General features: G+C 46.2%; 2 protein-coding genes across 3 annotated transcripts; one reads left to right on the plus strand and one right to left on the minus strand.

The window, feature by feature from the left end:
• Positions 1–1954: 1954 nt before the first annotated feature.
• EEF1A1 (eukaryotic translation elongation factor 1 alpha 1) lies at positions 1955–6426 on the plus strand. The gene is made up of 8 exons (XM_009094269.3): positions 1955–2111; positions 2848–3039; positions 3830–4009; positions 4136–4432; positions 4689–4839; positions 5031–5287; positions 5497–5731; positions 6024–6426. Exons 2-8 carry the CDS (start codon positions 2896–2898, stop codon positions 6146–6148), a joined length of 1389 nt encoding a protein of 462 aa, XP_009092517.1. The 5' UTR covers positions 1955–2111; positions 2848–2895; the 3' UTR covers positions 6149–6426.
• Positions 6427–15284: 8858 nt separating this feature from the next.
• MTO1 (mitochondrial tRNA translation optimization 1) lies at positions 15285–23670 on the minus strand. 2 transcript variants are annotated; one of them, XM_030235846.2, is made up of 12 exons: positions 23100–23670; positions 22760–22959; positions 22225–22311; positions 21248–21537; positions 19291–19403; positions 18962–19152; positions 18612–18742; positions 17947–18151; positions 17694–17865; positions 16884–17002; positions 16254–16411; positions 15285–16075 (listed from the first exon to the last, which is right to left on the minus strand). In XM_030235846.2, the coding sequence occupies exons 1-12, from the start codon at positions 23534–23536 to the stop codon at positions 15854–15856; spliced, it is 2325 nt and encodes a 774-aa protein (XP_030091706.2). In that variant the 5' UTR covers positions 23537–23670; the 3' UTR covers positions 15285–15853. The 2 variants fall into 2 exon arrangements, with proteins under 2 accessions (XP_030091706.2, XP_009092505.4); XM_009094257.4 differs by having other exon boundaries at positions 22225–22342; positions 23100–23343.
• Positions 23671–23728: the final 58 nt, after the last annotated feature.

The raw sequence follows: 23728 nt of genomic DNA on the forward strand, positions 1-23728 counted from the left end.
TTCCTTTCTCCTCTTCCTGTTCAGGCACAAATAATTGACTGCATTTGGGAAGTGTTAAAACTACCTTTTTATGAAAATGGATTCTTTGACAGATCAGTCCATTAAAAATATTGCCCCACCCCTCCCCAAAATATGCATTTTAGAAAGTAACTTCAAACCATCTTGAAGAATAAAGCTTTTTAACAGTGTTTGCAGTCTTTGCTTTACAGAAGACCCTAAAGAAGCTTCCTAGCTTTCTTGCTAAATATTACACTTTGGTCTTCAACCCGAGCCACTTTCCAATAATGCATTTCCATTTCCAGAAAGCAGACCACCTTCCTTTTCCTGCCCTTTTCCTATTCTTCATATGCAGTGTCTTCACTAGTAACTGCCCCTGAAGGTTAATTTTGAGGAAAGCTGGACCATCTCTATCTTCCCTCCACCCCTACCACAAATCTCTGCTGAAAAACAGGAAGGAGTGAGAGATAATTTGTTTTTCTCCTTTCTTAAAAAAAAAGTGTTTGTTTAATGTCTAAACCTTTTTTCAGGTTTTTACTCTGCAACTGGTTATTTTTTGTAAAAGGTGTATTCTAAACTCAGCATGTTCTCTAATGCTTTTTTTTTTCCCAAATGCATGTTTTTAATCTTTCATGTGGGAAAAATCCTGTATCTCATGAAAACACTTCCATATCAAACCATGAAATACTAAGTTTACTGCTCTCTAATGAATTTGATGCTGGGTTTATCTCAGAGAAACTTGAAGTCGGGTGGAAGGGTACATTTGTAGATGCATGAAGTAGTTTATTAGTTTGCTGATGTTCTTTTTTGTTTGTTTTTGAACAAGAGGCTATTTCCCTGCTATACAACTGCAACCTGAAGAGCACACCAAGAAACGGATTCTAGTTGTCTATGGATAAGTAACTATTTCTGACAGGAATATAATGTAGCTGAGTAAGAGCATGGACTACATAGCTTTGCAGGTAATTTGAAAATAACAGAGACAGTTCAGCTTCTCAGCTTAATTTCTCTTGAATGGATATAGGAGATCTTGAATATTTCATGGATTTACTTATATCAGTTACAGGCGATTAAACCAGAAAAAATCACAAAGACCTTTATTTCTGATGATGTGAGCAGTTTTGTGACTCCTCATTGCCATGATTCTAAAATAATGTGCCAGGGCTGCGAGTTTTCCCATGTGAAAGCACAGTATGGGGGCACTTTTCGCAGTCAGGGTTTCTTGCACAGAGACCCCGAGTCCCGAATGCTTCTGTGACTGATACATTTGCACTTCAGACGCAACTTTGCTGGAGGTGCGTCCGCCTTGATTTGTATTTTTGTGCCGAAGTTTTCTAAGACGAGTCAACTTTTGTCCTCTAATGGTATAACACAAACAAAAAGAGGTTGTTCTTTTTTTAAAAGCCAAACGATGGCTTCTTATTCCGGTATACTAAGCTTCCAGAAATTCCTGCTCTACCCCTCCTCCACATTTGTTTCTGCGAGACTTGCAACGTACTGGGGTAAGGGGAGTTTCGTATTCCGTGCTGTTCAGCCGATATTTGTTACTCGCCGGTCAGGGTAACTCACTGAATGTTTCTAATCTCGCTGATTGCGTTCCTTTGTGTCCCTAATGCGAAATACAATTAACTTGCCGGGGCTGTGCCCCGGGGCCTTCCGTCAGCTGCCGCATCCCTCGGGGCCGGCCATGACGCCAGGCCTGACGCTCCCCGGTGCCCAGGCCCGAGCCGCTGGGCCCTGCAGGGGGCCGGGGCTGGTCGCTGCTGCTCCGCTTCCTCCCGGACAAGGCGGCCACTCCCGCCCGTCCGCCCGCTCTCCATCGCAGCGCGGGAGGGACACCGCTCCCTTCCCGGCCGAGCCCCTCAGCACATGGCAGGGCCGGGACGGGCCATGGGCCCCGCTCCCCCCACCCGGACCGGGCCGGGTCGCACACGGGCCGGGGGGGTCCCGCACAGCCCTGGCGGGGGCGGGGGCACTCCGTGCCCGGGCGGGGCCGCGGGGCCGCCGGGAGCGATGACGTGTCCCCTAAGTCCCGCCCCCTGCTAGGGTATATAAGGGGCGCTGCTCACGCCGTCGGTCTTTTTTGCTCCGGGTTTGCCGCCGTCGCCGAGCAGGTGGGGCGCGTCCGCAGGGCCGGGGTGGGCCGGGTTCCGCTCGCCCCGGAGGCCCGGCTAGCGCCGAGCTGGGGTGTGGTGGGGACCGAGGGGAGGGGGAGGGAGGGAGCGGCCGGGGATGCTGGCGGGTACCGGGGCGGACGGACGGGCAGAGAAGCGCGGGGCGGCGGGATGTCGGCGCATCGTCCTCCTCGATTACCATGTGCACACCCCCGTTGTCGGGGCTGAGGTGGGGGGAGCGGCGTGTTCTAGCGGACGTGGGGCAGAAGACTCCTGACAGCCTCCTGTTACTCCCTGCGTGCAGCGGCGTGGGGCCGTGCGGGGACCGTCGGGGGCCGACGGCGGATGCCGTCGGGGGGGAGGAGGGCCGGGGCACGAGTGAAAAGATGGCCGCTCGCCTTGCCTGGCTGCCGCCAGCGCCACAAAATGGAGGACGCGACGGCCCGGGCGGGGTGAGTCACACAAAGGAGCGGGGCGGCCCCGCCCTCCGCGCTGCCCGCCGGGTTCGCTCGCCGCCGCCCCGCGTCCGGGCCACCGCCGCCGGGGTAACTCGAGCCCGGGGAGGGGGCGACGTGAGGGGCGCTCCCAGGGGCCCCTGTCCCGCCCGACTCGCTCCTCCCCTCCCCCGGCGGGGCGGGGCCGCCATCCCGGCCGGGCCGCCCCACATGTGGCGCCGCCATCGCTGCCCCTAGGCCCGGTCCGACGCGTAACCAGCTTTTTTCTGGGAAACTTACAGGTGTCGATTCTCTTTTGCCGAAAGAAGGAACTCAGCTAACATCCAAAAATGGGAAAGGAGAAGACCCATATCAACATCGTTGTCATCGGCCACGTAGATTCTGGCAAGTCCACCACCACCGGCCACCTCATTTACAAATGTGGGGGCATCGACAAGAGGACCATCGAGAAGTTCGAGAAGGAAGCAGCTGAGGTGCGTGCGCCCGTAGCAGCCAGAAAAATTCGGCTGCGGGAATGAATAGACCCTTAATTGAAAAGTGAACCTGCAGAGCGTTCAGTGGCCACGGGGAGGCGGGTTGGTTGCCTATGCCCCAGGAGCTGAACAAGTGGCTCAGTGTTGCGTGGCCACAGGGCGGCAGCTGTGTTGCAGTTGTCCCCGAGGTAGAACAAGTGTTAAGTTGTTCAATCTGCCATTGTGTTAGTTGCAGAAACTCAGATTGTGAAATGTAGAGCAAGTGAAAAAGTAATTTAAAGTTGCATACGAATAGTAACATCTGGAATCAAGTTAAATGGCTAGATTCAAACTACATAGAAAGAAGTTGATCTGTTGAGGTCTACTTTAAAAATCAGGGAGTTTTACTGATACTGTTTTTACAGGTCATTATAAAATAAAATTGCCAAAATGTTGAGCAGGGTGGAAGATTAGGTGTTGATTATTGCAAGGATTGAAGCAGTAAGAGGACTTAAAATTGTAGAGGATACTTGATAGTAAGACTCAGGCTCAAGAGCTCTATCATAAAGATGTATTAGTGAAATTAACAAGCTGTCAAGAAATCTGAACTGTCAACAGGTTTAATAAGGCTCAGCAGTTGGCATGTCTCACCAGTAGTGCCAAGCATATCTTGTTCGTTGCTTTAGGAGCAGCAACGTTTTTCAGTGTTTAGCCAGTTACTATTATTAGATTGTGCAGTCTTGCTAAATTATTGCAGATATAGAACTCTTTTTTAATGGGAATAAAACACTGGGTTTTTTTGTAACCATAGATGGGCAAAGGTTCCTTCAAATATGCCTGGGTCTTGGACAAGCTGAAGGCTGAACGTGAGCGTGGTATTACTATTGATATTTCCCTGTGGAAATTTGAAACAAGCAAATACTACGTCACCATCATTGATGCTCCTGGACACAGGGACTTCATTAAAAACATGATTACTGGAACTTCTCAGGTATGTAAAGAAAGTAGGATTTGGGGGGGTTCAAGAAGGTTGTTCATTGCTTGCTTAGGGGGGGTTCCTGTAGTACTTTAACATCCATACAAACATTACAGTGAGGGGTTCTTTTTCTTTCTGAAGGCTGATTGTGCTGTCCTGATCGTTGCTGCTGGTGTTGGTGAGTTCGAGGCTGGTATTTCCAAGAACGGGCAGACCCGAGAGCATGCCCTTCTGGCCTACACCCTGGGTGTAAAACAGCTGATTGTTGGTGTCAACAAGATGGATTCCACTGAGCCACCCTACAGCCAGAAGAGATATGAAGAGATTGTCAAGGAAGTCAGCACTTACATCAAGAAGATTGGCTACAACCCAGACACTGTGGCTTTCGTGCCAATTTCTGGTTGGAATGGTGACAACATGCTGGAGCCTAGCTCTAACGTAGGTTTGGCATTTATTTCTGTTAAGGCATAAAACTAGGAAGACTATTAAGACCAATTATGCAATGATAAAAATGCTCGTTTTGTAATAGTTAACATTTGGGAGGTGCTGATGTCCGAGATAAATCTTAGTACTTCAAAAAATTCTTACTCTGTAAGAGTAAATTGAGATAATGCTAGAGATACTGCTTGGGCTTTTTCAGCCTTGCACCATTAAATTTGGCAGTGAGATTAACCTGGCCTTGTTTTCATTACAGATGCCCTGGTTCAAGGGATGGAAGATCACCCGTAAGGATGGCAGTGCCAGCGGAACCACCCTCCTTGAAGCCCTGGACTGCATCCTGCCACCAACTCGTCCAACTGACAAACCTCTGCGTCTGCCTCTTCAGGATGTCTACAAAATCGGCGGTATGTGTTGTCTAGAATGCTGCTCATGTGCCAGCAACAGCTGATCTATGGGCTAGAAAAGCATGGGTTTATCCAAGAGCTGCTTTTCCAAGTCAAAAATAGAAATTCTTGTTGCAAGTGGGTTTTTCCCCCCATAAGGGCATATATTCATTAAGCTGAGTAACGAATAATACTGTTGTTGGTTCTTTCAGGCATTGGTACTGTACCGGTTGGCCGTGTGGAAACAGGTGTTCTGAAGCCAGGCATGGTGGTTACATTTGCCCCAGTCAATGTAACAACTGAAGTTAAATCTGTTGAGATGCACCACGAAGCCCTGAGCGAAGCTCTGCCTGGTGACAACGTTGGCTTCAATGTTAAGAACGTGTCTGTGAAGGATGTTCGCCGTGGTAATGTTGCTGGTGACAGCAAGAATGACCCTCCCATGGAAGCTGCTGGCTTCACTGCGCAGGTACGTTATGCAGCTGTTCAGGGATGGTGGGAATGTAGCTCTCTATTCCAAAATAGGAGTCTTGTTAGGCTAAGCTATAAAGCAATGTAGAGTTGTATTTTGAATTAAATTTAATTGAGGCAAATCTCATTACCTCCTTGACTTTGTAAGAACACATCAGTGTTCAAATTACCCCCTTTCTAACTTGGCTTTCTTTGTTTCTTACTTAGGTCATTATCCTGAACCACCCTGGCCAAATCAGTGCTGGCTATGCCCCTGTGCTGGATTGCCATACCGCTCACATTGCGTGCAAATTTGCTGAGCTTAAGGAGAAGATTGATCGTCGTTCTGGCAAGAAGCTGGAGGATGGCCCCAAATTCCTGAAATCTGGAGATGCTGCCATCGTTGATATGATCCCTGGAAAACCCATGTGTGTTGAGAGCTTCTCTGATTATCCTCCTCTCGGTAAGGCATCTCACATTAATATTGGTCTCTGGAAAAGACACTCCTCGATTTCTAGTATCAGGATGCAGTGTGTTCTGGGAAACACTGATAATAGCTGTGACTTGAAATTGAAGTGGAACCAAGATCTTACTGGTACAGGGAGAGAAACCCTGGACAAGGGTCATGCCTCTGTCCCTGTCTGGTTCCAGAGCAGCACTGGCCCATTTATACCAGCGTGTTGCTGCCACTGTGCAGATTGGCCTGGGTGTTAGGCAACATAGACAAAAGTCATGAAACGTGTTTTTGCTTTTAGGTCGTTTTGCCGTGCGTGACATGAGGCAGACGGTCGCTGTTGGTGTCATCAAGGCAGTTGACAAGAAGGCTGGAGGAGCTGGCAAGGTCACAAAGTCTGCCCAGAAGGCCCAGAAGGCTAAATGAAAATTCTGTACACCAGCTGCCACCTCAGTCTTAACCAGTGGTGGAAGAACGGTCTCAGAACTGTTTGTCTCAATTGGCCATTTAAGTTTAATAGCAAAAGACTGGTTAATGATTACAATGCATCGTAAAAGCTTCAGAAGGAAAGGAATGTTTGTGGACCATTTGTTTCGTGGCAGTTTAAGTTATTAGTCTTTAAAATCGATAAATTTTTTAAAATGGAAACTTGACCAAAAATCTGTCACAGAATTTGAGACCATTAAAACAGAAGTTCAATGCTATGTCTCTGTGTTCTTTGGGTTAATGTTCAGTTCATGGCAAAACCTATATCTAGTCATGGTGGAATAAGAAAGGATTGTTATTAATTAAATATGTTCAGAAGTTACAAAGCAAATACTCAAAATTACTTGTTTCTGAAAAGTAGAACAAAATTAATCTACAGGTTTACTTTTAAACTGATTTAAGCCTTAAGTAACTTTTCTGGTGCTTTCTTCAAAAACTGTTTCTAGATTTGATTGCACAAATACCAGGTAACAATCTAAACGTTTTTGTGCATTCTGCAAAGCATTGAGTAAACCAAGAAAAGTACATTGAGAGGAAAAAAATGAGCACATTTAACCTTGCAAGAATATTACAAAGAAAGAATCCAGTGTTGGGTTTCCAACATTTTGTACACAGATTTTTCTAGTCCAAAGCAGAACCAGATGATTTTTTTTTCTGAGAAACTGATGTTGTGTAGCTCTTCAAAAATTACACACTTTTACATAGATGTTTTCTAATATATTGTAAGACGTGGAATTGCCAAATCTGGAACTTAGTCTCTAGAATTACACTTTAATGCAGTCTGAGTGACTCACCATTGTAGCCTGCACCAAATGGCACAGTGGACAAGGTGCCTGCTATCTTTTTAAGAACGGTGAAAATTTGGATCACACAAGTCTGTTGAAAAGGACTTTGGGTATTTAGTCCAAACTCTTTATCAGTAGACAAACAACCCCGAGTTAAATGTTCTGGGTTATAAGAATACCAGCTGTAATTATTAGGAATTCTGGCATAGAAACCTTGCTTCAAATTGGTAAATGGGGGCAAGTAGTTAATAGGTAATCAGAGCTGACTTGCATAATGGTGCAGCTGTTATACTAACCTTTCACATGATTTCCCCACAGCATCCCCAGGATAGGTCAAAAAGAATTGATATCTGTGAGGGACTTGTTCCATGACACCAGTATGTTTGTTCTGCCTGTAATGGCTGTATTATCTGTGCTCTGTTTTCCTTTCCTTCTCCAGCTGTGTGCTTGCTCTGCAGGAACTCGTATCTGTACTGCTTGGATAGGTCTGAACTGCTGGTACTTATTTTCATGCTCTTTGTCTGGATCTATTCTCTTTTTCTGCTCACCTTCTGTGTCTTAACTGCAGTGGAACCTTGGAGCATTACACACTGATTTTGAAGGTACAGTGGAAGCAAGGGCTAGAGAGCTTCAGTAAAGAAATCTGCTGCCTAAATTTGCTTCTAGAGGTTTGTTAGTTGTCCTCAAGGCAACAGGAAGTACATAGCTCCAAAATGGAGGCAGACCTACTGTTACCATAATAAAGCTTGAGGTGTCTTGCCAAATCTTAGCATGCTTTTCAGTTAAACCACTAAATATTTTCCAAGAGGCTTCGGATAGACTGGTTCAGCAGAGCTCTGATGCGGATGAAAAGCAAAGCAGCTTTGGCACAGGCTGCCTTCAGCGCAGCTCTGCATTCCTTAGATTTCCTTCACATTCCTTTGTTCGGTGCAGGATGTTTGGTTTGGCCAGCCACGGGCTGCATGTGCAACACCCTGTCTGGAGTGCTCCTGTGCACGTTGCACAGGGTTGTCTTCATTCAGCTGGCTGTACTTGCTCCATGGTAGTTTGGAAATGGGCTTGTAGTAAGCAACTCCTTCAGATCCATAGGGAAAATAAGGTGTGACCCCAGTGCAGTGCTCTGCTGCTATTGCAAGGGGCCCTTGGGTCGGCTGTGCATAGATCAGATCAGCTGCCAGAGCTGCTGGAAGGCTGGGTCATGATAAAATGGCGCAGCTTAAGAGCAGGACAAGAGTCTGCTGCATAGTTTGTGGCAGAGGGACTGGTTAGGAAAAGACCCTTAAAGAACACTGTTGCATCTAAGAACTTCATGTGAGCAGCAAAACACTTGGGAATGCTCTGCCTGCAATACTAGCGATTGCTTTCATGTACTTAAAGCCTACATTTTACACATTTGGTTTTCTTTCTTTTTTACTTTAACTTTTATAGACCAGATTTGCTTTCTATGCACTAATGTTAATGCCATCTCAGTTCTTTTATTAATCTGACTACCTGGGGAAATTGTTAGACTTTTGTAAACAAAATTTGGGAATAAAACTACTTCGATCAAACTTTTAATAAATGTTCTTAGTTGAGAACTGTATTTGTCTTCTGACTGCTTATTTCTTTAAGCAACTTGTACAGCTGTCCTTAACTCTTTCCTTACTGTTCTGCAATGCTGGTTGTGTTGATGCAGAAGTGTGACAGCATGCTGCTGTGGTGTCAGAGCCAGCTCTGAAGGCAGAAAACTCTCTGGAGTAATGCATTTGTGAATGCTTCCTTTCTAGTTGTTGGTGAATGTTTTGGTAGCCCTGAGGACTTTATTACACAGAAATATTCCAGAAATGTGTGTGGCGAGGTTCCGGGGGACAGAGAGGACAAAGGCTGGTTGGTATTTGGAGGGAGATGGAGCAGTGCAGTCATAGCTGATATCATGAAGCAACTTCTTGCTCAGTGTTGGTTGCCATGGTCGGTAGTTCAGGCTGGAATAAAATGGACTCTGCTCAGACTACTGTCCAGAGGCATTTTAATTATATCTCAGATATAATCTTAGTTTGTACAAGGCTAATAACTGGAATAACTTTACTGAAATTGCAAATGAAAGACTAATTTACATTCTGAATTAAGCTGTCTCAGTATATTTTGAAAGGTATTGACAAATTTTGAAAAACTATTTTCTGTAAGTGCATATTTTAAATTTTAGATTTGGTCAAGATAAACCATGTAGAGACAAATTAAACTTTGTACTGTGCAGGGATATTCTCTTCCTCATTGATGCTAAATGATTATCTGTTTAAGAGCCATGTAAGTTCAGTCTGATGAAAACAACCCACCTGGTTTTAATTTCTATTAGTTCTATGTGTATGTAATGCCCAGAGGGAGGCTGGGGAGTGGAGGATGCAGTGGGAGGGCTGATAAACTGCCTCACCAACAGCACACTCGGGGACCCTGAGCATCTCTGAGTCCTGCTCAAAGCATTTGTTTCACCCAGAGTTCCTTTTCTGCAAGAACTCTCTCACACATTTCACTGCAAGTTCTAAATTCCTGACAGTATTAACACCTTTGAATTTATTAGTTTCAATAACTCAAATTTTTAATGTCATCTGATAGCACCAAACAGTACTTCCTGTCTAGGAATTTAGTTTTCTGAAAATGCAAATCTTAAATAATAGCCAAACCCTAAATTAAACAGAGGAATAAACTGTGACCATGGAAGATAATACTGGGCAAAATTATCTTTCTCTTGCAATGCTGCTCCTGCTTACCAAGGAGAGGCCTGAAACCACCTCAGGAGAAAGGGCACCTGGGGTACAAAAGTGCTGAAGAAAAATCTTCTAGATATCAAAATTGTATTGGCCTCCAAGGTACAGAAGCTGTGGATTTTTAGCCTTTTCTCATCCTCTTTAGTCCCTTCAGATTATTTCTGCATTATAATACAATTACATTGTTGCCTGTTTTTTTAAAAATCAGGTTACTTTCCCTGGCTACCTATCAGTACCTATCAGTAATTCTTTAATGTTTCAAATATTTACAGAACATAATTCAAATCTGTCAGCTTCTCTGTACTGGTAAGGTGGCAGTTGAACCCATATTTTACTTGGAAGATGCTGAATGAGGTACTGAGGGAAGGTGGAAATCAGAGTGGGATACCCTGATGAAGGATTTCTGGCCTCTGGGTGGGGGGATGGTGGGGCAAGAGTGGGGTGAGACAGCACACCAGCTGTCAGCCAAGGAGCTGCAATTTGTGCAGGTTTTGCTTATTTCTTCTTTTAAAAAAGCAAAACAAGTTGGAAGGTACCTAAGCTTTCATTGGTGAATCATCCCCATGGGCCAAGTGCGTGATTTTAAGGATGCAGTAGCAATAGGTTTGCCCTGTGTGAGCTGAGGTACTTGCTAAGTCTTTCTCCTGGCTCTTCTCAGCAAAGCAATCCAGAGCCCTGGGTATCCTCCTGCAAGGGCATCTGCTAGCTCAGGCTCAGCACAAACACTAGTCCGTGGGCTAATATGCTAATTTTTTTGCATTACATTGTCACTGGAAATGAGCAGAGCCAGCTCACCCCTAACTCAGGGCACTGCCTGCCCTGCCAGCAGCAGTCACAGCCACATTTTCCCTTTCAGCCCAGTAAGATCTGGATTATTTAATACAAAGGGAAGAGCCACAGCGTTTCCCCAGTTCAGGTGCCTATTCTGCACAGATCAGCACAGCTGGCAAAGCTGTTGACTCCAAACCTGCACAGAGATGTAAAGGCAACACAAATGTCCCCTCCTGGAGGGGGTTTATTGAAGGTAGGGCTGAAATTTAAAAGGAAGGTTCAGGTTCCTCTTATCTGCAGCCATGTAGGCACATCTAAAGAAAAATGCCCTTTTTTTCCTTTCATATATGTATATATATACACACACATGCACACCTATATATTACACATAACATATGCATACATCTTCAAAATTTAATAAGGTACCTAATTAATTTTTTTTATAATTTCCATTGCCAGACTCCTTAAAATCTGCAATTCCTATTTTGAAGGTGGATTCTAAGCTAATTCCCTAGTAAAAAAGTGTAATGCCCCCAAACAAATTAATGTTTAGTTATGGATAATAAGTTATTATTTATACATACTATGTATTTTATATTATTTGTTATATATAGTTCTTCTTATTAAATATTTCATTAATATTTAATACATATTTAGTTTATAAGCTAGGCTGTGGTTCTGCTGATAGGACATGAGTATTTTGGATAAAGAGATGTAAAATTGTTGGTGTTGACTTGTATCTGTGTTTAACAAGTCCTTTAATAGCCTTTTCCAGCAGAAGAAAAGGAAGGAATAGATGAATTTAAATGTAATTATAAGTTTGTTTGACTGACATTACTAGTAACAGTAACTAATATCACCTAGCCTGCTGCTAAAGCACTCTTATGGATTACAGTACCCTAACTCTTTGGAGAAGGAGGGGGTGTATATATGTGGCCCGGGAGTGGGAGAAGGAAAACCACCCTGAACGGGGGGCTCTGCTCTACTGCAGTCACTTCCTTGTGAGGGAAATTCCTGCAACTCATTGCTGGGCACGCATTCCCCAGGCTGCTGCACACGTGGCACAGCCAGGGAGAGCTGAGGTCACTGCCTGTGACGTGACCACTCTGCTCCCAAACAGCCGCTTCCAGCTCCTGCCTGACATCCACCACTGTCCACCAGCCAGCTCTGGGGCGATGGATGTCATCGAGCCACCACTGTTCACTAGCCAGCTCAGGGGCAATGTCATCAAGCCGGCCCTGTCACCTGCCACCTGGCCAAAGTCTCCCGAGATGCAGCGGGACAAGGACAAAACTTCTCTGAAGTGCCAGCTCAGCACTACCAGGCACAGCCGCCCTTCCACTTGTGACTCTAAAAATCCTGTACATGGGTGGCACAGGCCACCACCTGGTCATGCACGGCAATTTTCAAGTTAAACCACAGTAGACTGGGAGGGAAGAAACTGGTCACGAGGCTGTTGTTACCTCCCCTCTCCTCTTGCTGCCCAGTAAGGCAGAGCGAGCTCATTTCCCACCTGGCTCTGTGCCTGCTCTTCAGTTAACCACATCCAGCACTAAGTCACTTGGAACAAGAGCAGCTTGTGCTTATCAGTCCCCAGTGGTGCCTGAAAATGTCTCTCCTGGGGCTTGTGCTGGGAGCTGCAGCTGCTGCCAGACAGAAACACCTTTGCCCTTCACTCACTCCACCTGTGTCTCTATGGCAGCTCGGGCTCCTGCTGAGCTGTGCTCCTTTGCAGCCCAAGGAGTGGCTCTTCCCAGCACTCCTGCAGCAGCAGGAGGGACGCACTCTGCAGGGGCACTGAGAGGGAAGCTGAGGCTGTGGATGTGCCTGCTCAGAGCTGAGCACCCCAAGGAGACATCACAGGAGGTAAAAATATCCAGTCTTAGGTCTGCAAAGAGGTGAAGAAGGTGCAGCCTCCAGCTTTTGGGATAGAAGGTTTGCCAATAGTGCATTCCTTGGCACAGAGGTCAAGGCCCAGGCACCAGGCATGGCCACCACACAAGGGTGAGCATGGAGTCAGAGATCCTCAGGTGGGCATCCACATCACTCTCCTCCCTCAGAGGTACACTTGAAGGGTAAAACCTGCACAGCAGTTTAGAAAGGAGACAAAAGCACAATTTGTTTCCCCAAAGCATCACTGACAGTAAAGTAACAGGTCAAGAATCAACCCTTTTTCTCTGCCCTTTATGTAATAGCAATTGGCGAGCAAAAGTCTCCCATCTCCAAACCTGGACACAACTAATTTTAATCAAAGGAGGGGAAAGACACCTTTTATTTCCCAGTAATGCCATGAAATCAAGGCAAAGGATGGAAACAATACCCTGGAAGGACTCTGAGCAGCACTGGCCATGGTTTGACGGGAAGAACCAAGAGCACCTCCTTGGTGGAAACAGCATCTCCAAGGGACAGTAGATTCCTCCCTGCATCCACTAAATGACATCCTGAGATACCTGTCACTGCATGAGGAACACAACCTGGTAAGTATGGTCATCAAAACTGGTAACCCCTGAGCATCTAAAACCACTGCATGCAAGGACTGTTAGTTAAAGGTTGCAGCTTTTAGTGTCTCCTAGCATAGAATGTCTTTCCACTTTTCTCTTGCTTTCATGTCCCAGGCAGAAATAAAGACAAGATGAGGAAACTGCTCAGTTCAAGTACCATATGAAATGAAAACAAGAGTAGGGAAAGAAAATAAGTTGTCTTAAAAATCTGGGATAAGATAGAGTGGTAGTACTGATCACCAGGCCTGTGTTCTGCAGGAGGGAAAGAGACATACACACTGAAGCAGGGAACACAAGGACAGTTGGTATGTGCAACAAGTTAGGTCAACTTCACCAGACATCCTCTCTCCCTGCTAGCCTGGTGACAGCAAGGATTACAGGACAACAAAGTGCCACTCATTACTGCACAGACAAGGAAAAGCAAGCAGACACCCACGTTAAGAGCAGACTCCTCCAGTTCTGCCCTTCCCATCCTCTTGGTCTTAGCAAGGCCACAGGACCTGGGAAGGTCTAAGCTCACTTTGTCTTACATAAAAACCAAATCTTGGGCCTAGTAACAAATCTCCAGTGATTAGAAACCAGATGGCACAAGATGTCCCTCCTATCTGCCCATGTTATTTAAGCAGATAATTTAGTCTTTCTATGCTTGGTTTTCTTACCAAAATGAATATAACTATCTTCAGTAATTTCTTTTCATATTAAAAGTCTTCTCACACAAGAACTGTTCAACAAGCACAAAATATTGTGGCAAGCTCTGTACACATGAAACCAATACCAGAGGGACAGCCAGTCCTCAAACTTGTGCACAAGCCAGGTTTTCCATTTCAGCAAATATGGACATCATTAACCTACATACATGAACAGAGGTCACCCTGTCTTAACAAGGGAACTCACCAGTGGCCAAAGACCCACTTCACACTGAAACAGAAAGAGCAGTTGTTACAGAGGATCTGCTGGGAAGCAAAGCGCTTATGACTTCAATTCCCCCTGAACTTAACTCCTTCCCCCTCCTCAGACCACAGCTGGGCATTATGAAATTGTTGAAGGAAGAAAACTCCCCTCCTTCTGCTCTTCCTTTGACACTAGTGCAGCCCAGCTCGGTGGAATCATCCTTTCATTTACGCTGCATGTGTGAGACCAGAGCACAGAAAAATTTAGCAAAGCTGAGGAAAGTGTTTGCTTTTGTAGCAAAGTACTTGCCTTTTAAGACACACATTATTGAAAGCTAAATAGTCCTGTCAAATGACTGCTGACAAGAACTAGAAAATGCAGTTTTGAAACTGCATAATCAGATTAAAAGTGAAGATTTAGGGTTTCTTTGGATTCACACAGCTGGAATTCCACAGGCACCATACCTGGAGCCCGAGTTACACTGCAGAAAGCATAGCTGCCTTTCTTATGCTGAACTTCAGGCTTGCAAGGTTGAAGCAAATCTTAGAGCCAACAAGGATAGAAAAAAAACAGGCCACAGATGTAAAGGAGATAGATGTTCACCTTTCTGAACCATTCTGACATGAACTGACCTACAGATCACGTGTCTAAAGCTCTTCCACGCAAGCCAGTGGACAGTGACAGGAAAGTGCCCTTAGGCAGGTTGGATAATGCCCCAAAAAAACTGCAAATTCTGCTCATCCTCCTGCTGCATGACAAGGTCTCTGTCAACAAAAGGGATTTATTCTGACTCCCTTCTCTGGACAGGAGAGCAACCCGCACCCAGAGCAAATATGCCAGAGAAATTTCCAGAATAATATTTTCAAAATGACAGAAATATATATTTCAATCATGGTTGGACTCAATGACCTTAAGGGTATTTTCCAACCTGTAAGATTCTCTGATTTATCAAAATGCGTTCTGAAGCCAGAGGACATTCAGAAATGAGACCAGCACCAGAAACTGCCACCTGAGTCAAGCAAGGATTTGGTAGAAGCACAGCAACAGCTTGAATTCCATCTGTCTTGATGGTGTGTAATCGACTGCCCAGTTGATCCACTTGACTTGGATCTCACTCAATCCAGGTTCTGTTCCTGTCAGTTACAGGACCACTGCTGATGAGAATCCCACTTCTCAGCCCACAGCATATCAGACAGAGCTTCACAGTGCCCAGGCTGAGATCCATGGGGCAGATTCCCACATGTCTCCCACCCTCCTCGACACCCAGCCTTGTCCAGCTGCGTCCACCAGCTCTATAGTGAATCTCAGCCTACCTCATGTGTGGAAACTGTGATCCAGTGAACTGGAGAGGTCCTTCTGAAAGCAAAGTGATAGCTTAGTTCTTCAGCAAGTTTCAAGATAAGCTTTATTTATTTTAAAATAGAAAAACATCTGCAGGATGTGGTGCTTACATTCAGTCTCCTACATAAATTTAAATATTTGTGTGGCACACGTTTCCATAGCCAACCGTTTCCTGCTGGCTGATACCACACTGAGACACCAGCCTGCGTGTAGTCACTGCACAGCTATGAACACAAGTCCTGAACTCAATGGAACACACTTTTCGGCTCCAATCCTCTTGTGCTGCCATGGGCTTTGCATGGTAACATTTCTTACTCATTTCAGAAGAACTAAACACTGTTCTTTACAAGATACAGATTTTGACTATCCAAAGTCTTCCAAATGAGTGGAATTTCAAAAGCAGTTCTCCTGTCTCTCTGTTTATATCAGCAAAATCACAGGCTGTATTTAGGTTTCTGAGCATTTACTTTGTGCATTCATCATCTTTGTTCTATGCAATGACACTGCCACAGAACCCAACTACAACTGCTTTGGATCCAGCCGGCATGGGTGTTATCTGGGAAGAGGCTCAGGAGGGGATCTTGCCACAAAGTCTGGCAGGATCAGCGCCATTCTCTACAAAGGGGTTTTAACAAACTTTGTCTCCTCTTCAGCAAACTCTGCTGAAATCTGTCTTTGTGAAGTTGCTTTGCCTGAGTACATTTTCCCTGGGAAGCACTCCCCAGACGGAGGCACAGTTTTTAGTTTCTCTGTCTTCCGGTGATTGGTTTTCACAAACCTCAGCAGGTTAACAATAGCAGCTGGTGTGATTCCAGGGATACGGCTGACTGCACCAATCTGCACATGGAGACAAGAACAAGTTAACCACCACCAAACCTACACACTGCATGGAGCTAGTGAGAAATGAGACCAAACCTGTGGGTGTTCCTTTCCCTGATTCTTTCAACCCCCTGCCCCTTGAGAAGACAGAAGGGATTTCACTGCTGCTCAGCCCTGCTGTGGCTGAACTTCTCACCGTCTGGGGGCGGTTTGCGTCCAGCTTCTCCCGCACCTCTGCTGAGAGTGAGGCATCAATGGCAAAGAAATCCAGGTCGTCTGGCAGCTGGAGCGCCTCATCACGACGCACCTCTTCCATTTCCTGCTGCTGACTGACTACACACCACTCGTAAGCAGCTGTGGTGATCAGGGGAACAAGAAAGGTGGATACAGATAGAAATTCATGTGAAACAAATCACTTGCAAGAGGCACAATGAGAAATTCCACTGAGGTTGTCAAAAGTTCCTAAGGAAATTTCCAGCCTCGTAGATTATAGAGCCTAGTTCACATCACTGCTTTGGAAGAAGTCATACTCTTTGATTTGTTATAGGAATTTAGATACGTGGGTTGTTTTCATCTTCTCATCACAACAAAGGATGGCCTATTTGATGGGACAGTAAGGAGGAAAAAAACCCAAAGAGTGATCTTACTCACAGACTGAAACACTGGTGCATAAAAAGGGCTGTGGCTTACGATAAAAAGTTCACACTCTTATCAGAGTGTTTTATTTCTCTAAGCAGCAACATGAAACACACTAGGACAGCTGCTGTCTGCTTACTGAACAAACGTATACAGGTCACCACAAGAGAGCCTAATCCTTGTACCCTACCTTCTATTTTCAATCTCTCTGCCAGCTCTCTCCATTGAGCAAGCTTGCCCAGGGGCTCTGGGATAGCCTTTGCCAGAATCTCCATGCTGACACCTTGATACTGAAGGACATCAAAGGCACTGTGAAGAACAAGAGTAAACATTTATGGTAAAAAGGAGTCACACTTGTAAGGCAGATTTACGGCTGTCAAACATACGAAGTTCTTAGGTTAAGCTAGAAAAACTGCAGAGCCAAGCTCAATTCCCTACTATCTCCTCTCAGTACGCAGAAGAGCTGCTAAACTCTTGAAGAGAGACTCCTCATATAAATTTACAGCAAGACAGAAGGGACAAGGCAAGGGCAAGGGAAACCTTTCACACAGACTCTGTCATCCAGGAGGTCTTAGTCACTGATTTAAAACAACAGAAAAGACAAGAGTGTGAGTAAGGGAAGTAAGGGCTTTTGTGTACAAGAAAAGCTACCACCTGACACTAGCCTGAAATCAACTGCTGCTTTTACCAAGCTTTTAGTGAAGCTGCAACCCACTGCAAAACCATCCCCAGCTGGTGGTTGTGTTAGGACAGCAAGCACTGTCTGGGCCAGTGGAGCACTCCCTTGCTTTGAGAGGACATGTCACATGGAATAGTAAAAACACCAATGTCATACTTATTCTATAGGCAAACATCAGATGTGTGTCCTCTGAAGGTGGTGAAGTTGGAATCTTAGAGTAGTGACAGCTTCAGGAAGGATGGACAAATGCTGTGAAACTACTAACCATATGCGCTAAAGGAAGCATAGGTCAAACGAGAAAGCTCTGTGTGTAACACCTACCTGACAGGTGACCTGCGATTGCTACTTATGGGAGCTCCTGGCAGTAACTGGGACCATTTGGATATGCTGAACTGAAGCGATTTTAGTGTTGCGATCCCATCCTCTAATGCAGCTCTCATCTTAACTGCTTGTTCATATCGCTGCTGTGACACACACCCGGCTTCTTCAAACCCTGCAGAGACAGATAGTCCATCAGACAAAGGTCCACAGCCAGGCAGGGCTGGTCAGTGCAAGAGCTGCCACAGCAGAACACCTCTGTGAGTGAGCCTGGCATCAGCGTTGTCGGGCCGCAGGGCCATGCGGAACTCCACGCGGCTGGTGAACATGCGGTAGGGCTCGCTGGTGCCCAGCGCCGTGAGGTCATCGATCAGCACTCCCACATAGCCCTCGGTGCGACTGACGGTGAACGGGGGCTTGCCCTGAACCCGCAGGCACGCGTTGATCCCAGCAATCACACCCTGCACAGGCAAAACAAACCAAACATCCATTGCTCTCCTCTTAGCAAAAACATCAGCACATCTGCCCCAAAAGCTCACACGTCACACCGCGCCCAGGAAAATGCAACAGCCTTTGCCAGTAATCCAGGCTCTTTCCTTCTTGTGACATTATGAGTCTCTGAAGGACTTCTTGGCCCCACTCATGTGTCTGGAGATGTGTTTTCAATTATACCTACTGCACAATCTCCATGCTGAAACACTTGACAGGACTTAATTGAAAGTAACAATTACTATTGTTACTGCAACTCTAGTGATAGCAACTGCAGATACAAGTAAAAATACCTCAGGCAACTCTGGAATCAGGGTGAGCGACAACAAAAGAACATCTCATGAGCACAAAATGGGCCTAGCAAGACTATTACAAAGGCCAAGGTAATATCCCTTTCTGAGTGCTGAATATACAAGAGTCAGATTCGCCCACCTGAGCCGCAGCTTCTTCATAGCCTGTTGTGCCATTTATCTGGCCTGCAAAGAAGAGGCGCTGAACAAGACGCGACTCGAGAGAAGTGGTCAGTTGTCGGGGGTCTAAAAAGTCATACTGCACCCCATAGCCTGTGACACACAACAAGACAGATGTTACAGGAGGGACTGTCAAGGCAATCAGTGGAGCAGAATGGCTTATCATTTCTATTTATGATTTCTGAACAAGCAAACTAAAAATCACCACATCCAGGAATCAGTTTTGCTTCGCTATGCTCTAAACAAAACCTACTTTTCCTTAACTAGTAAATAAATATGACCAAGAGATTCAAAATTATTCAGCCCACTCACCTGGCTGTAACATCTTGGCTTTTTCCAAGCCTGGGACAGATTTGATCACCTGCTCCTGGAGCTCAGGTGGCAGTGTCATGGACATGCCCTGGGGGTAAATGACATTGGAATCCAAGCCTTCAGGCTCCAGCCACACCTGATGTTCTCGGTCTGGGAAGCGAAGAACCTTTGACTCAAGAGAGGGACAGTACCTGTAACAGTAAACAGCCATGAGCAGCGCCTGACATGGAAAAAAATTACTTTCCAGAAGCGAAGCAGGAGAGACCCACAGCTCCAAACTGACTTCCAGCTTGTCCCCTTGAAAGCCTTGCATGATGCCACACACTCACCGTGGGCCCCTGGTTGTCTCCCTGACGTGGCTGTTCAGGTGGAGGTTATCGCGGATAATTTGCTGGGCCTTCAGGTTCGTGCGAGTCAGGTAACAGGATAGCTGATCTTCCGGCTAGAACAAGCCAAAGCTCAGCCTAAATTAACCTGGTCATGACACCGTATCCTTACTTAATAACTCTGGTATCTCCAACTCCTTTCCCATGATGGCTGGCTCTCACTTCTGGGAGGGGTCAGCAGGGCTGTCATTCCCACTGTACAGACCGAACACAAGCGATCTGAGAGCCTGAGCAACATGCCCAAGACCAGACCAGGAACAGGGTGGAATCTGGGAGTCTGGAATTTAAGTTCTATCCTATATGCCATATTCCTAATTACAGGATGGATATTCCCATTAAATCAGTATGTTACATCACATCATTCAAACTGATCATAGGCAAAAAAACCCTCTGGAGTTAGAAGAGTAAGTGCTGACCCTGCAGCTAACAGCCAATTAATGGGTTTGGTGAATGAAAAAAAAATCCTGCCGAAGAGGAAAAAAATCTCAAAACTCTGCAATTAATATGAAAAATTCAAAGTTTGGGAAAAACCTCACCATGTGAAGTAAAGTATTTCACTGATTTTTCTGAAAAAGAATCAATAGACTCACATTCAAAATTGTGACAATGTAGCACCATAGCTCTTTAAAACTGTCACTGAATTATATATTAGTCAGAACAAAAGTCTTGAGATTTTATGTGGTTTTGATTCAGTGTTGGCTGAGCACAAAACCCTGAGAAATCATCTCGCTGCACTTGCAGAAAGGAACTCCATGGACTCATAATCCTTAGAGAACTTAATCAACAGATGAAGATCAAAATTCAATAAAGAATTGGTTAATAATTATCATATAACTTGAGAAGTATTACATGCCATAGAGCAGGAAAGCTATCTTGAAAAAGCTAATACATTGCAGGTGTGGTAATTGTCTAACCAGGACAACAAATTTAATAAAGTACTGTTTAGCTGGATATAACCTGTGTTATCCATTAAACAAAGACAAATGAGATGCTCTGATAGTAATGAAAGAAACAGAACACCTGTACCATGATGCAATAAATTGGGCAGACTTCTGGGAGTGTCTATAAAAAATCCTGCATGTTATAGCATATATAAATGTCTGACAATTGTTTCTTTCAACATGTTTATGGAGAATATATTCCTGATATGCTCTCAGTTTTGACTCAAAATTGTTATTAGGCATGTTTCGCTAAGAGCTTTTTCGCTGATAGATTTAAAACTCTTTGTTTGAAAACCTCTCCTACATATACCAAGACTTTCAAGCAATACTACTTTTGCCCCATCCTGATTGTAAAAGGTTATTGCAATTTCTATATCCTCTGGGGCAAATCAACTCCTGATACTTAACTCTGTGCTGTTTAATTACATTCTATAAAAACAGCCAATGTTCCAAGATTTTCTTCAGAAAATTGAACCTCTTCTGCTTTTAAGTTACTGTTTACCTCCACCTCTCAGCTCTGTGGATAAATCCATCCTTTCTCTTTGCTAGTCAATACTACAAATGATCTCTAATTTCAACATCTTAACCTTATTCCAGAGCTAAGACAAGAAGCGAGACACTGTAATATTCCACAATACAGGAATAATACTGGAAATGTAAAACCAGCACATGAAGAATACTAGCAGCAGTATCACATTTCACAAAACTCTGACTCCACTGAACAGAAAGTTCAGTTCTCAAGTTAAGAAGTGAGAGTAAAAAGGTATTTGCTTTCAAAAGAACACAAGTAACTTCTACCTCACATTGAAAGTCCTCAAAAACGTAACACCTCCAGCAAGAATACATCCCAGCTGCCTTTCCCAGCCACTAACTCCTTGGCTAATGATGAGCATGACATTCCCAGAACCACCTCCCACCCAGCTCTATGTGCATCTGATGGGTGGGATTTGCTATCCCACCTTGATCCACACGGCCTCGCTGAGGAAGCTGAACGGCACTGGAGGGTTGTCAGCTGCACGTTCCTCCAGACCACTGAAGTCAATGGTATCCTTGGCAAGTCGGGGCGGTGTCCCAGTCTTCAGCCTGCCCACAGCAAAGCCCAGATTCTCCAGAGTGTGAGCCAGCCCGATGGCTGGCTGGTCCCCCAGCCGCCCCGCCGGGTGCATCTCCAGGCCGATGTGGATCATACCCCTCAGAAATGTACCGGTGGTCAGGATAACGCTCCCAGCACGTACTGTGCTCCCATCCCCTGGAACAGCAGGGTTTTAGAGATGTTCAGACTTCAGTAGCAACAAAGCCCTGGAATTCTGGTGCTTCTGTCTAAAAGTAGACTACCAGTGTTCACTGGGGGTTTATCTGTCTTCTATTATAAAATAATACTAGCTTCTCCATAATAAAAGCATCAATAGTAATAACTACAATAAGCAGCATGTAGTTATTTCTGTATATTTACTATTCCTAAGCAAGTTATTCCTAAAAAATAAAACCACTCCTGAGAAAAAGCCATATCCAAGCCTTTACTTCAGAAAGCTTGTTTATTATAACAGCAAGGGGTAATGAAGTACAAGCCTGTTATTAAGAGGTCCCCGCGGTCCTTTAACACTGAGGGCAGCATACAACATTTACCAAATAAAACCTCAAAACACAGCATGGAATTCAGTATCACTACACTGAGGAAAATTAACTTAGTTAATGTCCCAGTACACCACCAATCCCCAGGTATTTTTGACATTGTATTACTTTGTATTACACATATTAACCTGGTTTACTTCATGCTTTACCTAAACCAGCTCTGTTGGCTAATTAATCTTTCTCACTAATGAATTAGAATAGGATAAATTAATTTTTGTCATTAGTGAATCAGAAATATTTACCCCAAAGGCTTGCTCTTAGTGTGGAGTAACTGAAGGCACTTAGTGAGTTACTAGGCACATACCCAGAACAACTCCTGTGACTTGGCATTTCCCAGGACGACCTGGTTCTGGCTCTGTCAAGAGAAGATCCTCCACAGACGCTTCACGAACTGTCAACAGTGGTGTATTAAGGATTTCTTTCTGTCATGAAAGGAGTTACTGCAAAAATCTAGGAAGTTATGAGACATACGGGCAATCCCAAACCCTGCTGATTTCTGAAACATCTATCACCCACTTCCATTCTTAACGGGTCATTTGGCAGACACTCAGTTACAATACTATCCAGATTTATCAGGTAGAAGTTTTCACTCACATAAAGTTTAAGCTCAAGTAAACTAACTGGTCATGAAGCCTGACCTGTATCTAAAACGCTAGAGAATTTTTCAAACCGTGCTGAGCTCCAACAACTTACAGCACATCAAAGTACCAAACACAAAGGGTACTTTCTAGGTTTGATCGGTAAATAATGAAAAACAAAACACGGCCCCTTCCTTCGTAATCCTCAGTCGTGCATCCCGACTGCCAACAGCAGGAGCGCGCCCGGCGCGGCCCCCTCACCTGCATGTTCTCCTTGTAGAGGCCGCGGTCGATCTGCGCGCGGAGGCCCCACACGGCCGGGCCCTTGCAGCGGTTCAGCACCTTGTAGTGAACGCCGGAGCGGTCGCACACGCGGCCGCACAGCCCGTCCAGGGCGTCCACCTCCCGCATGAGGTGCCCCTTCCCGATGCCGCCGAAGGACGGGTTGCAGGACATTTCCCCTGGGCAATGACACAGGGACACCCTCAGCACCGCGCAAAGGCCCCCGCGACCACCCCGGCGCAACGCCGCTTCCCACGCCGTGGAGACCGAGGCACCCGCTGTAGCTTCCCCCGCCCACCCCGGGCACCCGCGGCGGTACCGATGGTACTGATCCTGTGCGTGAGCAGCAGCGTGCAGGCCCCGCCGCGAGCGGCCGCCGCCGCAGCCTCCGTGCCCGCATGGCCCCCGCCGATCACCACCACCTCGTAGCGCGGCGCTGCCGCCGCCCCGACCTCGCTGCCAGCCCGGCGGTGCCAGGGGCGAGGCGCCGGGGGCAGCGGCAGGCGGCGGCAGCCGCTCCGCAGGAACATGGCGGCTGGGCCGGCCCTCCCGGCAGCGGGAGCAGGGGCGGGAGCACCGCCGCGGCTCCCCCGCCCGGGAACGAAAGGCGGAGCCGGGGGAAGAGGCAGAGCGGCCGAGCACCTCCCCGCGGCCGCCCGTCCTGGCGTCCCGTGCGGCTGGAAAAGGCGGGAGGCGCCGGGGCTCACGTGTCCTCGCCCCGCGGGCGGGCGGGGTCGCCCAGAAGCGGGAAAACATTCCCCTCGGATTGGAGGGAGGCCGTAGCTTGGTTGTTGCTGCCTGAGCTATCCTGTGCCCGGGCTGAAGTTGGCGCGCCGGGCAGCATCTCGCCTCCGCCCCGCTCGCCGGGTTTCGTTTCTTAGGGGAGTCGCGCTTCCTGGAAGAGGAACTCACCCGAAGCCAGAGGCGGGAATCGCGGTGCTCGCGGAG

The sequence above is a fragment of the Serinus canaria genome, chromosome 3 (genome assembly GCF_022539315.1).
Source record: "Serinus canaria isolate serCan28SL12 chromosome 3, serCan2020, whole genome shotgun sequence".
Lineage (NCBI taxonomy): Eukaryota > Metazoa > Chordata > Aves > Passeriformes > Fringillidae > Serinus > Serinus canaria.

Coding starts and splice junctions, on each gene's coding strand:
- EEF1A1 (XM_009094269.3), top strand. CDS start 2,896: ATGGGAAAGGAGAAGACCCATATCAACATCGTTGTCATCGGCCACGTA. Junction 3,040..3,829: donor TCGAGAAGGAAGCAGCTGAG/GTGCGTGCGCCC, acceptor TTGTAACCATAG/ATGGGCAAAGGTTCCTTCAA. Junction 4,433..4,688: donor TGCTGGAGCCTAGCTCTAAC/GTAGGTTTGGCA, acceptor TTTTCATTACAG/ATGCCCTGGTTCAAGGGATG.
- MTO1 (XM_030235846.2), bottom strand. CDS start 23,536: ATGTTTTCCCGCTTCTGGGCGACCCCGCCCGCCCGCGGGGCGAGGACA. Junction 18,152..18,611: donor ATGAAGAAGCTGCGGCTCAG/GTGGGCGAATCT, acceptor TTGCCTGTGCAG/GGTGTGATTGCTGGGATCAA. Junction 16,076..16,253: donor ACGCAAACCGCCCCCAGACG/GTGAGAAGTTCA, acceptor CTCCATGTGCAG/ATTGGTGCAGTCAGCCGTAT.